Source organism: Typopeltis vanoorti, chromosome 15, assembly GCF_054136105.1.
Source record: "Typopeltis vanoorti isolate ZY-2024b chromosome 15, IOZ_Tvanoo_1.0, whole genome shotgun sequence".
Lineage (NCBI taxonomy): Eukaryota > Metazoa > Arthropoda > Arachnida > Uropygi > Thelyphonidae > Typopeltis > Typopeltis vanoorti.
In genome coordinates, this window is record NC_143563.1 from 106,877,365 (window position 1) to 106,894,397 (window position 17,033).

Genomic DNA, 17,033 nt, shown 5'->3' on the forward strand with positions numbered 1-17,033 from the left:
AACACTCAATGGAGTGTTAATGAACTGCACAGATAAAATCGGCAAAGGGCAGCTGCTCTTTATATTGTGGTCCCTTACATATTGTATTCAGCCTGTGAAATGAATCAAATTGCTGACTAGAGTTGAATGTTGTCTTTATATTTTTCAAAGAATTACCTATATTAGTATTTCAGTGATCAGACAGTTGAAGATATTAGATTGATTACATTTTTTAATGCACGATGGACAAAATGTGTGGCCGTCGCTGTTACCACCAGCGAAGGTTGACTAAGAGACGTGGTAGTAAAGAAGGCCTAATGAAAAAAATGCTTAGTTCCCAGAAAAAAATTGTTTTCTAGCTATTGGGTGGATAATAATCATGTAGTAGAGTGTGTTCGTCCAACTACAGAAAGTATGCACCCGTGGCTTCCAATTTTTTTTTTTTTTTTTTAATGAATCGGCTCTTTTGGGGGGGAGGGGGGGGGACAATTAGAAGGCTTAAAAAAAGTACCATAGAAATGCAACATTCGTCCAGATCGGGAATTGAGTCTTTCAAGGAGTGCAATAAGGCAACTTCTGACAAAAGCTACGAGATTTAACTGGCCTGGTAGTCTAAAGAAATCAGTTGCGTTACTGCATTATCGGGCATATTAATCTGTGAATTTTTACAGTTTTGACTGGTCAGGGTTCTTCTGCACATGCTCTCCGTGAAATGTATATACTTAAATACGATATATCGAATTATTCTTCTGATACTTCCATTCTAAACTACTGTGGAATTTCATTAAAAAAACATTTTCTGTCTTCTAGCTGGAAATTGTTGAATTATAAATTAGCTCTACTCATTCATAGCTCGTAGCTATCAATCCAGGGAGTATCTTCATGCCCTGAGATGTTGCCTTTGGACCAATGCCACGGAAGAGTTTCGGGACGTGAGCTTTAGCTACTGTTTTCCCTAAGGCATTTTAAGATTGCATAAAGGTCCTTTTAAGTAAGCATCCATCTTATGATCTGTCTTTTGACATCCAGGTTATTCATTTTTCCTTGACGAAAGAATGCGTGAAAGATGTATCCGTCTTTCCTTCATTTTTTAATTAATACCGTTTTTTTTTGTATGTTTTTTTTTTACCAGCATCTCCTTTCATATGCACTATAGCGACTTCAGCTGATTTCACATCCAATAAAGTTTTGCTTTTTTGACACAAACACACATTGATCTGTAATTTATATTTCTGCTTGGTAAAATTTCTGCAGATATTTGCATGCTTGGCCATGTCATTACTTCTCTCTTTTTTCTTTTAAGACACGCAGCATTCTAACCTACCAAACAAAACCTATTCTGACATTTTTATGCTTTTTCTGATTCCTCCAATGAGGATTCAAGTATCTTCCAGATACCAATTTTTATCTCCTGACGACAAATATTTCTCTAGCAGAAAAGACAAATCTTTGTCATTCAATTAGTTCTGTTGCCCTTTCTGAAATATGTGACGACTAATAGTCACTTTCTCCTATCTGGAAACATGTCAACTAATAAACGATTGCCATTGTGGATTTCTTCTCTGTCGGTCTTCATTGTGTCTTGTTTGTCACCAGCTCTGGACAAATGCCACAAGAAGTGGTTGGAAAAATTGAAGTGGTTGCTCTTTATCCAAAAAGCATTTGGTTGGCCTTATAAGGGATTAATAGCACTGCAATTGCTATAACTAAGGCACGGCAACCATTCTGGTTTTAACATGTTCATTTCTATGCAAACGTTTTAGTTCGTATTAAAGCATGGGGATGTAAGTTCGTGTTAACTTGTTTGCTTCAGAGATTAAAATAGCATTAGTATGTAACATGGGCAAAGATTTATGGGCTCATCGCAGAAAGGGTACTCCATACATCAGCAGTAGAAAATGTCACGTTGTGGCTATATAACTTGGTGCCACCACAGTCTCCTTCACGTTCTTATGAGATTTGATTTTGTAACTCATTTCGAGGTACCTCTGAGCTTTTCTTTTGCCTACTTTTATTGTTCGTTGACTTTCTCATATCGATCGCAAATTCCATCAAATCCTTAAAAAAAAAAAAAAAAGCTTAATGTCGGCGAAATTTAATCCTGTGGGAGCATCATAAAAATTTTTCTCTTCCTTTTTTTATATCTTTCTATCCATCATAACGGAACGAAATCATATTTAACCTCCTCGCCATTCAAAAACAGTTTCGAGATTTTTTAAGTTTATGCTAAATCATTTCATAAATATATTTATGAAACGAACTTCGAAATTTCTAATGGTTGGATTGTTTACTAATAGGTGCGGTAAGTTCGTCGCATGAAAAGATGAAACTATACAATAAAAAGGCGTAGTTTCAGTAATGCTCCATCTAGACACGAATCTGTCACGTAATGGTAGTAAAATTATTCACTCGCTCGAATTATTCATGTTTGCTTATCAGTTACAAATTTATTTATTTTTATATTCTTAGACTAAATGCACAGGTAATTTTCATAAATGTTATGTATTTATGTAAATATAAGTTATGAAAATCACCTGTGCATTTAGTCTAAGAAATAAATTTGGCCCCAAAATAGGCAGACCGGATGGATTTTCAAAACGATAGGAAATCATTTTTCTTTAAACATGAATACACTTCACTAACCAAAATGTATCGAGTAAAAAAGAAATCAAATTCCATTGAATTCGGGAAATTTCCAATAGACAAAAAATAAATACTGACTGCTATTGTTAATTGTATTATTGCAATTACAGTAACACGCTATAAACAGATTTTCGCATACACATTGGTTGAAATACAGGATGCAAGTTATAATTGCGTTCTTATATATTCGGATGTCGCGGTAGGTTGATTAGCTCTGTCTAAATATTCCAAATGACTGTTTGTTTACTGCTAATTTTTTAAGCACCATGCATGTCAGTGGAATAACTCATAGCATCACCTTTGTTCGCAATTGAAAAAGAACAGTTTGTCCGTAGTTATTTTTCTTCGCTGGTGAAGCCCACATTGTGGTTTGTTTGCTTCTGTTTTAATATTTCTTATTAAAATTGTAAATAAAGAACGAAGGCAGCTCAGTGAGAAATATTCAGATCACATCAAGAAATATATGTGTAATATCGAGCGATATCAAGATCACGTATAAGAACAGTTTTTTTATTTATTTATATATATATTTTTTTAAACGAACCTTAAATTATACAGTGAGCTAACCGGTCACTTTATGAGACTGGCTAACTCACTGTGTTGTTGAAAGTATTTGAGGCCTTCCCCACCCGAAGCGAATATATTGCATAAAAAACAAGTAGATGCTATGTAAATGATGTCGATGTTCTACGAAGATATATAAATAAAGGCTAGCAGTAAAACATACCTACAGAGTCTGTCAGTGACGACGATGCCCTTTAGATCTGCGTTTGCCCCATCGTAGATGGGATTCAAATAAACGCAAATAGCTTTAGAATTGGCTTTCATTCGGTAAAACGGGCAAATTGGTTGCCAGCCTTGGTTGCATTGGCCGTAAGAACAAACACACTTTGAATTGAAATGGCATGTGAAATTGAGCTTAATAATTTCCAACTTGATAACGGTTTGTGTACGAGCCACATTTATGTCGTTGTTACTTAAACTGGAAACAGGTTTGCCTTTTTTTCTTATACTATAAAGTTTGCTGTTATTCAGCATAAATAAAGGAACGGACCAGCCAGCTCACAGCCTCGAATTGAACGCACGTGGGGCAAAGTGGAACGAAGTTTGAGGAATCGTCCTTGGAGGAAAACATCACTGTTAGATCTCAGATCTCATCCCTGCGGGTAGATTTAAATTTACATATTTTAGTATACATTCATTTATATCCATGCAATTCTCTTTCCCTTAGACCGATTGAGTCCTCTAATTAGAAGGTTTTAGGCAATTTAATGCAGCGGGCTTGCTATTCCTCTACCACATCCCTTTAACGATAAATGTTTTGTCTATACATGTGTGTTCACAGGGCCGGTTTCCCTGTTTGAGGGATGAAAAACTCTAGTTTCGGGAAGAAAAAACCGTCCGCCATCGTAAGAGACTGGGTATTATCTTTAAGGCAAAGCTCTGATAAAGTTTCCTCACGCCATTCGAACCCAGGTCTTTCCAACCCAAGGGCGTTGTCGAAACGGACTGAGCTACGTATGCTCCTAATTTATAAATAAATATTTGTAACATACTGTGTTGCAAAATTATGTGGAAGTTGTATAAGCTAAATGACATTTGTGTGCAGTAATGGAAATCGATCATAGGCTGTTATGGTATTCTTCGATCACTTTTTGCGAAACAGAATTAGAACATGTCAGCTGTGGCTCATCATTGAAAGGTGGTTGGTGAAAGAAATTCCAAGAAAGATCACACAAAAAGACAAAATATAAGAGTGGTGCGAAGAGTTCCTCTATAGAGGTTAGTCCAAGAACATTTCATAACCATGATTTCTATGGGAAAAGTGTTTTTTGCTTTTTCACCTATGAAAAGTTGTAAACCTAGTACATCAGTACTGTGGGCGGGCTAAGGAATTTTGTTATTATTTTATTTCTTTATTTGTATTATTCTTACATAGCCCTGGAACCCCTTCTTTAGCGACCAAACACACCTTTTTTTCTTTTTCATCTTCATACCTCTAATGAGCAGGGCTGTGGGCTCACACCGGATAATAAAATTCATCTCCCACTTGAAAGTAATCGTAAACATCCATGCCCATGTTAGGATTCGAACCCGCAGCCTGTTGGTTGAAGAATGTTACATTAACCACTCAGTCGAGCTGGCTAGCTTATATGCCTACCACTATCACCGCAGATAGCGGCGAATTTTCTTTGGTTGGAGAGATTAGTACAATAAGAACTTTACTAAGAGGAACCTTTCAGCTAAAGATGAGTTAGCTAGCTTCACGCGGAGGTAGTAAGGTTCTTTCGTACCGTGTAGCATGCAAACCTACCAGACAACACTCAATTTACACATGATACATTTATTGGATAGCATGAATTGGCTTGACCTTAACAACCAGTCATTCAAAATTACTCGTGTTCGCTATGCGCGGTGAAGTGCCGAATTGACATGAATCACAGTACAGACACACCTCAAATCAGCTTGTTTGAGTATGATAACTTACATGGAAAATATTTACCAGCAATGCTGCATCTGTTAAGTATGTGTTGTGATGGAATAGGAAGACGATTGTTTTGGTTTGGACCACGTAGCCAAATCTTGTCTTAGTGTCCTTAAGATTTGGATGCCTGGTCATATCGACATTCTGGACAATTCTGTGCTCTGCACCATGGTGACTGGTTGAACACAGTACTAACGTGATAATTTGAATTATAAGGAACCTGTTCTTTATCTGCTTCTGAATAATGAACTTAATGTTCGTGATTATTAACATTTTAGTTCATTCAGTAAGTACTGTCCAAACTTATCCGAATCGCTAAGCTTAAAACCTACGCAGATAACCTTATGTAGATGGCTTCACAACTTCATAAATAATAAAATACTATTAGAGGCAAATAAGAATTAGTTTCCTCATTAATTAGGACCAGCATAATACGAATTGCTACCGCTTTCCGATCATACTTTTCAAATCAGCTTGTCCTAACGTATACTATATTTCATGATCCTGTTGAACGCTACCAGTGATGTGTGCCACGATGATTGATCTTACGCTTCTATATTTCTCAACGAACAGTATTAACTTCGTGTTTATGACTCATTCCGATTATTCTTGAAATACAACCCCTAAATAGGCAACTGAAAAATGTTTTTGTACGCCCATCCGTTGACATTTGACGCTGATTGGTCACTTATCACGAGTTCAAAAGCAGTGCTGCCAGCTTCTATGGAAAATGAACTAATCAGGCTTGATTAAATCGTCTTAGGGAAATTAGCAGATCGTGAAAATATGCATTGAACAAAATAATAAAGTAGGGTGTTGATCAGATATCCTTTTTTTTTTTTTTTGTATTTTTGTTCATTCTAATTGAATACCTGACTTAATGAGGCATTGATGAATAGGTTTGGAAAATTAACTATGCAAACCCGTTTTCTATGAACAAGTAAGCTCTATTGTAAATTTATTTTATTGCATAAGACTATTCCTTATGAAATAGTTTTCGGACAACGCGCAGGGAAGAGAAGTTCTGCCGTTTAGTAACAATAGAATCACACATCCTAACGTGGGAGACGAGAGTAAAATTAATACATTTAGTAAGTATTAATTAAGAATAGATTTTTATTAAGAAATAGTGTTGCTATATTAATAGAAATCGCAAGCTCAATATGATAAGTTATTTCATAATAGTAAAATGTTAACAATACAAATCTTGGAGTCGAACGCCACCACATTAAACATTGATAAATTAATCGATTTACCATTGCATATTAAAGCCTGTTATGAGCAGTAGCTTGATTTCTTAAAAGCCAAATGTTACGAATGAAAATATCAAAGTATATCAGCTGCAGACGGCCGCAGGTTTGATTGCGGTGGGAATAGATGGCATCATGCAAGAATATTGCGAACCCAGCCTTTTTTCGTAATAGTCCTCGATCATTTCATCTGTTACATATTCACTGTGGAATGATCTGAAACGGTCTAGTCAAATTCGTCAAAAACTATTTTTTTAGAAAAATTATCACAAAAAAAGCAATTTCTGCTGAATTATTTGATGTTTTAAAATTGATATTTCTAACTTAAGAAATAAGTGTGCGCAAATAAATTATTAATCTTACGAATTCATATATATAGTGAACTTGAATGTACTCGATAAAACTATTTGATCAAGAGAAATCAATCAAGCGTTTTAAAAAGACGTGGGTTCCATATTTTTAAAACCATTCTAATTAGTTGTCATTAAAGGCATTCGGCTTGTTCGAATTATGTTTTATAACGCGCCAAGATGATCGAGTCCAATGCCAGCTGATGCAGCAGCTTATTTAATTGGATGATTCAAAATACGTGTATAGCAGGAACTTACTAAAAAAAATTCTACCGGGGAAATGAAAAACTCGAGGTGGGATATGCTTATGCCATTCAGTTAACCTTCACGTGAGCAAGTTTTCCAACAGCAGTAGCCCAATTGACGATTATGCGCTAGACTCATTTCTGCGATATAGAGAACCAGTAAGAGCTTGTGGTGAAATCTATTTCATTCGTTTTATTTGGGCGAGAAGCTATCATAGGATGGTTTCCAAAATCAAACACCGACGGCAATGGTGCGAGCGCATCGCTACGTGATCATCGGCAAATGATTATTTGTCGATGATCATTTAGAGAAGTGTTCTTTGTTCATTGCCTTTTCAATGGAATAGTCATTTGTACCTCCACGTAGAAGGGAGAGGATTACAAATAGGACAGCGTTTTCAACCGTAGATGAATTAAATTTAATTTACAAGTCATGTATAAACTTGTTTTTCATGTGAAATGTTTTGCAATAGTACTTATGTGTTATCCACTGAAAGAGCAGTACAGATCCTTCTAGGGATAAAGCAGCTTAATCGAAATATCTACACTTGACAGAAATCATTACTCCCCTTTTATATCAAGAACACTGGAATATCTGGAAAGATAAGTTTGCAAAACCACATAGAATTTGAGTGTTCTTAATTTCTGTTGGATCTGCATTTCTATGAATGACTGACTATTTTAAAGATCTGAAGATCCTTCCTCTCTTCCAAAAATAATCACTGAAACAGTACGGTTTTTTTTTTTAAGTAAACTTTAAAAAAACCGTACTGATAGAAATTTTAGCTCGTAGAACTAGTAAAGGCTTCAAAATCACTGTTGTGCAAGTTTCATATTAATGTCACTTAGTGAAATAAATTTGAAGTAACATGAAATATTTTGGGTTTGGATGTGGGGGGGGGGATATTGCTGCTACATCATAACTCACTCTACATACTTGCTCGTGTTGCCCAAAACTCTTCCTTGGAGTAAGGGTTTTGATTGATATCTGTTGTTCTTCGAGTGTTTTAACGAATCCTTCTCCTCAATGCATTTTAATTCCCCAAAGGAGGAATAAAAGTTCTGTTACTCCTCGTAACTGAAACCGTCCTTATTTTTGTGTTCTATCTCAAACCAGATAGTTCTTGGCTGATTTCATTAAGAAACTAGTGCACACTTTCAATAAATGTCCAGCGTGCGTTTCTGTACTGGAAAACTATAAAAATGCTAGTGTTCTGCATATTAAATCAATTTTGATGCAGTGCTTGAAAAGCATAGCGTGACTCATCTGAATTTCTCCTTCAATGCAGCACTACGGAGGTTCCCTTTTGATTCAAAAATTCGGTTTGTTTGTATAAGAACTTCCTCATCGGATTATTATTTGACTAAGTATCATCCTTTCTGGTAGTCATCTGTTATGGATGAATGTAACATTATTTCACTTTAAAAAAATACGACTATTGGAAGCTTCACTGCTGTTCTTGATCATCCGTATTATCAGATAAATTATTTTTGGTATTTATTATTGACAGCGACCTTCTTTTCTATTTAATCAGATGCTGTTTGTAAATCTGGACGAAAATGATTTACTTTTTAACAAGCTTATGGCCGTCACTTTCAATAATGTGTGAGAACTTTTTTTTTACCTAGTAATGAAAATATTTGTTATTATTTATTACTATAAGGAATACTTGAAGTGCCTCGGTTTACAGTGAAACCATGTCTTCAAAAATGTCAAAGCTGTTGTACGATCTAGAATTTCAATTTTTCCCTTTTATGAGACATGCCTGTAGATAAATACGTATGTTTGAACTACTTACAGTATTAACAAGTGATATTAGCAGGGTTTTTTCTCCCGGAAACTCGGGTTTTTCATCCCACATACAGACAGATCGGCCCTTCAGAACACACGCAATTTACAGACAAAAAATACTAGTTGTGGTAGTGGTGGAGGTGGGCGGTAGATGGCGTTGATTCGTAGTAGAGGTTCGGTGTAGTAGTTGAGACAGTTTTAGATGTCCTCCCGCGATGAGTCTTCGGACTCCTTGGAGGTGTCAGTAATAATAATAATAATATTAAGTTTTGTGAGCTTTATTTCTACATTCTTTAGCAATGTAATGCTTGTTAAAAAAAAAAAAAAATCCACTTTAAAAAAACTAAGTGGACATAAATGAAACGATCCTCCGATTCTAGTTTTGCAGCCAACTTAATGTTGTTTCGTTTACATAATAAAAATTTATAATGCCAGATCTGTCTCGATTTAAAAAATAAATTAAGAACTTAATAAAATAAATTTATTTTATAAGGATCATAATTTATATTTGAAAAAAAAAAATTGGCGCTGGGAATGATAAATAAACATAGGACACATGAGATGCGAGTTATTTCTGTGGGTAGAAATCGAATTAAATTTTTTGTTCAAAAATTAGATTGTTTCAGATTTTATGTAAAGTTTGCAGACCAGCCGAGTGGAGTAAATTGTGAAATCGCTGTTTTTACTGGGAGTGACAATGTTTTAAAGTTTGTTGGTGATTTTATTACCAAATGTTAGAATTAATTTACAAGTGTATGTAATCTTTAATATATATATATATATATATATATATATATATATATATATATATATATATATTTTAAACATAGATTTAATTACTTAAAAAAAAGAGATAACTTATAAAGATTTTAATGAAAATAATAAAACTTGTTTCGGCTTATAACAGCCTTCCTCAGGTATTCATAAAGGAAAAGAATAGTAATAAACATTGAAGTATCTAAAAAAAACTGGAAATTACAGGTAAAAATTGCCACACATAATTGATACATAAAAAACGTTGTATTTTTTCAAGTTGTTCTAACAGTCCCTACACTATATATATATATATATATATATATATATATATATATATATATATATATATATATATATATATATATATATATATATATATAGTGTAGGGACTGCTTGAAGCTTGTGTATTATTACAAATAATGAAATTGTGTAACTGAAGAATGCTGTTTTATTTTCGTTACCTTGCCGACGTTGTGAAATCTCCAGCCTTTAATTCGAAATAGCTTTGGTTACGCCACTCCTCCTTACATGCATAAGCAAAGCAGCTATTTTATGGCGATGCAAGATATTCCATTTTCATGCATGACTAATAGCTTGACTTAAATTGTCATTTTGTTTTTCTTTACTTCTTTAAGAAACTGTTCTTTAGAACACACAACTCATTTTCTATTCACGTTATTTGCTTAAGACAAAGATGAAACATAAAACTCGCAGGCTTTAAGAATTTCTTTGTCATGTGTGGTGGCATAAAACATTGCGTAATAGTTAGAAAATTGTTAGTTTTTGCAAGATATATTTGATCTTATGATGAACTTTTTTTTCTCATTTTAATTAAAAGCATTCTTCACACATGTTTGCGTTCATAAAAATCCTAGAACGCAATATTATATTTAGTCAATAATAGAACTTCGGATCCACCTACAGATGGGTGGCCAAAGATCAGATAAATGTGTACGTGATGAGTGTGTAGATTTTTCGACTAAAAAAAGAATGTGACAAAGGATACCTGACACTGGGTTTAATAACTTGTGATAAAGTTGGTTAAACCGACTACTTTCGCCACGTATGCTAGCAGCTTCTTCTGGGTTAGGAAGAAGAAAAGAAATTACAATAATCTTATTATTGTAAATTCTTTTCTTCTTCCTAACCCAGAAGAAGCTACTAGCATATGTGACTAGACTAGTCGGTTTAACTATCTTTTATTAAACTCGGTGTCAGTTATCTTTTGTCAAATAATTACTAGATTGGGAGGGAGTGGGGGGGGGCTAAGCACCGCTTTAATGTGTACATTTTTTTCATTTAATGGAATAAGTGAACGTTATTTAGATATAATCACCAAAATTAATTATTCTAAAACTTATTTATAGTAAAGTAATCGTTTTATTGTGTTCGATTTAATTATGCACGATTTAAAAGAAAAATTAAATATTTACAGTAGTGCCCTTCATAATCTTAAACATTTAACGTCTTTCATAATTTGACTCCATAGGCGCTGTCTACCTAAATATTTTTTTATTTTAATATTTTGGTATTTTTGGCCAGCCAGAGGAGAGGGAAAGGCAAAGATTATATATAGATTGAGTTGCTAGATTAATTTCAATCTTTCATATATTGAATTTGTGCTATATTTATAGCTTTGTCAGTATACTTGTTTGTCTTAAAGCTATTATATCCATGTTTACATTATTATATTTATGTACTGTGTATGTTTATTGAGAATTATTGGTAACAAATATCGGATCTTTTTTTATTGTTTTCAGGGTAATTCTGAAGATGCAGATCGAACTAACAGTGGTATCGAAGCATTTCGTTTCATGCTAGAAGCCAACAAGAGGCGAACTATGTTGGAGTTCCAGGAGCTTATGACTGTCTTTCAATTGTTACACTGGAACGGCAGTTTAAAAGCGATGCGGGAGCGACAATGTTCTCGTCAAGAAGTGGTGGCGCATTACTCTCATCGTACTCTGGACGACGACATGCGTTCTCAGATGGCTCTCGACTGGATAGCACGAGAACAAGAAAGTTTGGGCATGATAGCGAGAGAATTATCCAATGCCGAGAGAGAACTGGAAGGCGCACGTTTAGCAGGACGAGAACTGAGGTTTCCCAAAGAAAAAAGAGATATTCTCATGTTAGCTTGCAATCAAGTAAACACAGTCAATGGACTGAGCTAAAAGCTTCTTGCTTCACCTGGTCATACGTTGTAAATAATGTACATACTACGCCCTGTGCCTGCAGGAAAATACTAGTGCCATTTAGCAGTGAGTTTGCTTCACCGCTATTGCTGCTGTCCGAGGTGCCGTATATATAGTACACACTAAGCATCACTCTCACATTTCGAAGAAATGTGAATAGATTAAGTTAATTTAGCAGTGCTGTGTGCAGCCAATTTGTTCCTCCTAGGAAGTGCAAAGTATTTATAACTTGAATTCAGTTAAAAACAACAGATTATTTTCTCAGACCATCCCTCTTAAATCAGCAGTGAAACTTACTGTATTTAAAGTCTCTTTTCTTGAAATCTGAGAGGCAATGTGTTTAATGAATTATTTGTTAAAATATTTCTACGGCTATGAAAAGAAATTCTCTAGCTTATTTGTAGTGCACTCCACTTTTTTTTTTTTTTTGGTAGTTGTCCAGTTGCAAGGCATTTGCTTCAATCGCATAGTTGTTGAAGTAACTCGTCTGGTGCCATCCTTCGGTCAACTAAAACCCGATAACCACAGAAAACAGAATTGCTTTTTTTAATGTTCATTGTGCTTCTCAGTGGGAAAAAGGTGATTGTTGTGATTCCCCCCCCCCCCCATTCTAGACAGCTGACCTGGAAATTAGAAGAATAGAAATTACTTGTATAAATTATTCACATGTGTAAATGCTATAATTGGAATGTCCAGAACTTATGCTAAAACAGCTGTTGTAAAAGTAGGTGGGCAAGGTATAGAGTCATTCTTTTCTCTGTGATCGTTGCTAGATCGATATGCAAAGCAACATACTTTCCACTGTGATAGTCTGTATTTAATAAGTTTATTTTCTATTAATTGTGTCCGTGATCGCATAAGTTCTTTTAATACACCTGTACATACTTCACAATTTGCAGTATTCATACTTTTGCCATTTATTTTTGTTATCGTTTAAATTCTGTCTTCCACTAGATGATTGGAACTTTCATTTTGAAGGATTGAATATATCTAAATGAATAAAATGTGAAGAAGCAAAACTTTCTGAATTGAAAAAAAAAAAAAAAAAAGAGAGAGAGAGAGAATTCATTATTGCTACATATAAGTTGAAAACCTTTTTTGAAGCATTCTTCGAATCTGTTTAATGTTTAACTTAATGCTGTTAAAATTAGTATTGAAGGAAGTGTTCTATGTTAGTGATAAAAAGCATTACTCAAATAATGAGGTTCGTCGAAGCCATTTCCATAGACTACTGGAGAAAATATTTTCAAATCCGTTTTTAATAGTGAGTTATAAGTCAGCTTAAACAAGGATTCTGTTAATTTTGTTTATCGATTTTCTCTTATATTAGCATGTTATGCTGCACGGTAGTCACTATATTTGCAAGTGGTGGACTGATATTCTCCGAAATTTTCTGCGAAAATCGAGTAATGTATTCCTAGAAGATCATGCTGAACATCCAGAATGTGCCTTTTTATTTATCTTGTTTTCTGTCAATTCCACTCCAGAAAAACGTTAGAACCTATAGCATATTTTTAGTACTGCCAGTGGACATTTTATTTATTCTCTGCTATTTTCATTGATAACTGAAACAAGAACATTTTAACAGAAACAAAGGAAGAATTTGTCATGTCTAGTTTTTCAGTATAATAATCACAGCTTCATGGATATTTACAGTGAGTGGCCAAATTATTAGAATTATCCCATTTTATATATTTGTGTTTTGACATAACAAAGAAATGGTTATTTCAGTATTATGTTATTTTCCGGTTAAGTTTGAACGTGGATATTTTTTGATACGCTAAGAGGATGTTTTTGTAAGTTTTACAAGAGAAGTATTAATCAAATCTATATCTAAACAGACCTCTACTCGCAAAATTTAGTGCGTGAATAAATAACTAATTGCGAAGTTGAAGTAATTTATCTTAATTTTTAGCTTAATCCCATAACCACAGTTTTTATGTAACTGTAAGATTATAGCCCTTAGAATACATTAGTAAAGTGGGTGAGCTGTTTTTTTTTTTTAACATTATCTGTAAACTCTGCTCTAAAGATCAAACAGATCTTTTTCTAGCTGCTTTAGGCCTCTATTGAGTAGGAAATTTAAATTCATCTCCCACCTAAAGGCAGTCGCAAATGCCCATGCGCACAGTGGAATTCGAAATGGAAGCTTGTTGGTTGGAGAGCAGAAATGCTAACCACTTTGCCATCCGGGCCGGCAAATAACTGATATGAATCAAATTTGTTTGTGTACGAAGGGAAAGATAGTCAATAGGAAAATAATTGACACGGATAAAAATAATTATTAAATATCATAGAACCCATGTTTCACGGGCATCTTCAGTATGAACTGGAACAAAAGCCGCGGAATTTCTAAGCTGGATTCAATAGGACAATAAATTTTACCAGCGAATATAAAACAGTTATGCGGACCCCTATTTCCTCAATACTGCGTAGTTATTTTATGGAACATTTCGGTCTATCTCTTCTATAGCATTCACCCTAGCTTGTGAATGCTTTCCATTCCGGAATGGATGACTTCACTTTCTTATTTTCATAAAAATAAAAAAAAAAACGTAACGGGCCATCTTCCCTTTTGGTGCCTTTGATTCAGTTTTAGGCCAGTCAGTCGTATATGTCCATCCCCATGTCTTAAAGGTGTGTTACTAGAATTCTTGAATCTCGACGCACATCCGTAGATTTTCAGGCAGAACGGGGTCTTAGTTTTTTCCCACAGAGAAGCGCTCAGAGGAGATACTTTATAGAAATATTATAGGAAGTAGTGCTGCTACTCATCTTCTGTATATCACACGTACCGGTATATTAGTATTATTTATGTGGCTATTGTGGTGCGATTGAATCTCATGATCTGATATGGCATTATTGAATTTTCTACTATACGTGTACGCTTATCAGTTGATGCTGAAGATGCTTTTCTATTTTAAGTTTTTTTGTGTTTTTTTCCACGTAAGTGAACGGTCTCGATTATTTCCAAATTGGATTTGTTTATTTGCACTACAAAATTAATGTAATCAATTTAACAAGAAATGATGAATACTGGACAGTGTTTTTGACTATGTTGTCATATTAAATGAGCTTTTAAGAAAGCGAATGTTATACAGCAGGGGATGGCTACTCCTTAGCATCTTACTAGTATGAGAAACAGATGGTTCATTTGTTTCTTCGAATGGAAATTGATATAATTGATTTAAAAAATATTTTCAAAAGATGCTTTTAGAGGCAGGGATTGCAAATCTCAAATGATATCAGGAAAAAGTTAAAGGGGGGGAAAAGTTCAAGATGGGATGCACGAAAATCAAAATCGATTCGAACAAAATGTTTGATACTTATAACTGTAAGCTCAGGCTTAGTTAGGTCATGTTTCATCTGTGAAAAGTATAAAAGATGAAATACGGTATCAGCTATAGGGAAACGAGTTTTCTCAAACTTTGACGGTGTAGAGAGGCACGGCACCATATAGTGCAAAAACTACTTAAACTTAATGCATTCTCATCACTTAAAAACTGCTGATATCATCCGAGAGAGAATGTGAAAAATATAGGGCAACCCTCCTTATTTTACTGGCAAAATTAAGATTATGAAGTATGATATCTTGATACTATTATTCCACGATAATCTCGAAAATATATTCATTAAATAGATTTTTGAGGTCCAGAAATATATTTAGAACGGGTATCGATAAGTAGTACAGTATTTGGAAAAATAACATGCTAGTTGTAAAGTGGCGGAGCTAAAATATTTGAAAATCGTCTGTCGTGCAGAGTTTAGTAATACTAATTGTGTTGAGTGTTTGTAAGAATTCTTACAATAACTGGCATATTATAACATAATAATTTCACTCTAATAATTTGGCTGATACTGTATTCGTTCAATGATCACGTATACTTTAGAATGTGATTTACTTTTCGAAGTTTGAGTTCATGCACAGAAAACTCATTTTATTCTGCTTGTGTGATTATTCTTTATGCTGATAACTTTTGACATCACTATTTAAAACCCCACAGTAAAATTGCAGTAGTTAAAAGTAATTGCGTTTGTCGAATACAAAAGTGTTTTCTATTTGATATGTTCGCATCTAGAGAGAGAGATTAAGATGGACTTGCCATTATGAAGGTTAATGCAGTAATAAGGAATAAATTTTCTTGGTTGATCTCCGTTGTTGATCGTATCCAATCAGTAATGTATTTTCGCTTCAAGTTGAAAACATCCGTTTATCTGGCATCGAGTTCAGTGCCATCTTTAATGGATGACGTTATATTCTTTGGGCTCATGCTAAGCATTTATTTTTTATTAAATGTACATTAGAAGCATGCATTTTTATACATAGACGCTTAATATTTGGATGATTACTGACGTAATTACTGATATGGTGTTGCTGCTTTTATTTGATTTGTTTGTATATTCTTAAAATCCTGTGCATCTCTTTTTTACTGCTTCATGGGTTATAAACTAGGAATCATTTAGTCTCTGTTAGTATGTTCATAATGCTCTTCATTGTTTTCATTATTTTCCATCATCTGCATCAAAAGCATTTGAAAACTCCATCATACTTCAAAAACATTCACATACAAGTCTGCCATCGTAATGGACTTCTTCCAAAAGGCTTCTTGTGTGGGCTTCTTGTTTTTATTAATAATCGGAAGGTAAATAAAATCTGATTGGAAATATTTTGTCTGCTTTATTACTATTAAGAAATATTTTATGGAAATATTTAATAAAGCATTTTCTGTAATATCAGCTATTTCATTGTTTCTCAAGCACAGTCAGCGTTGAATCCAACGGCATTCACTCACACAGTACTGATTCTTCTCCGATATGATAAGCTGTCATAAAATCTGTTTTTATGAAGAAAGGATTCCTCCCCCCCCCCCCACATCCGTATGTGTGAGCGCGCGCGCCACAAAAATAAAAAATATATATGTATATATATTTTTTTTAAATGCAAAGCTTATAAAATTTTTGAGACTTTATAAATGCTACTGATTCCGCCTGGATTCAACACTGATCACAATCTTTTTTTTTTTTTTTTTTTTAGTTTTACATTGTAACGCATTTCTTTTTATCAAAAATTACTCTTTTTTTTGTAGAACTAATCTTTTCTGAGATTAGCGAGCTTCATTTACTTCAGTAGTCTCAGATTAATTTACATTATGTTCATAATGTGCACCAAAATTTTCCAATAAACTAATATATACAAGTTTCTTACAAGTTTTGTCATTTTTTTCACAAATTTTGAACACTACAGGTGACTTGCGTGATGAATTAAAAATTCGGTTGCACATCTTGGTGTACATACACTTTAGAGATATAGCAAGCATTTATATTAGTCGGTGATGCA

The 17,033-nt window shown here is 34.1% G+C and overlaps 1 protein-coding gene across 3 annotated transcripts in view; it reads left to right on the plus strand.

The window, feature by feature from the left end:
- lft (Limb expression 1 family member lowfat) overlaps positions 1–16,687 on the plus strand; it is a 223,605-nt gene extending 206,918 nt beyond the window's left edge. For all 3 annotated transcript variants that reach the window (XM_090405700.1, XM_090405699.1, XM_090405701.1), the window contains exon 4: positions 11,261–16,687. In XM_090405700.1, coding sequence (XP_090261826.1) covers positions 11,261–11,674 — 414 coding nt within the window. In that variant the 3' untranslated portion in view covers positions 11,675–16,687. The remainder of the gene's footprint in view (positions 1–11,260) is intronic.
- The last annotated feature ends 346 nt before the right edge of the window (positions 16,688–17,033 follow it).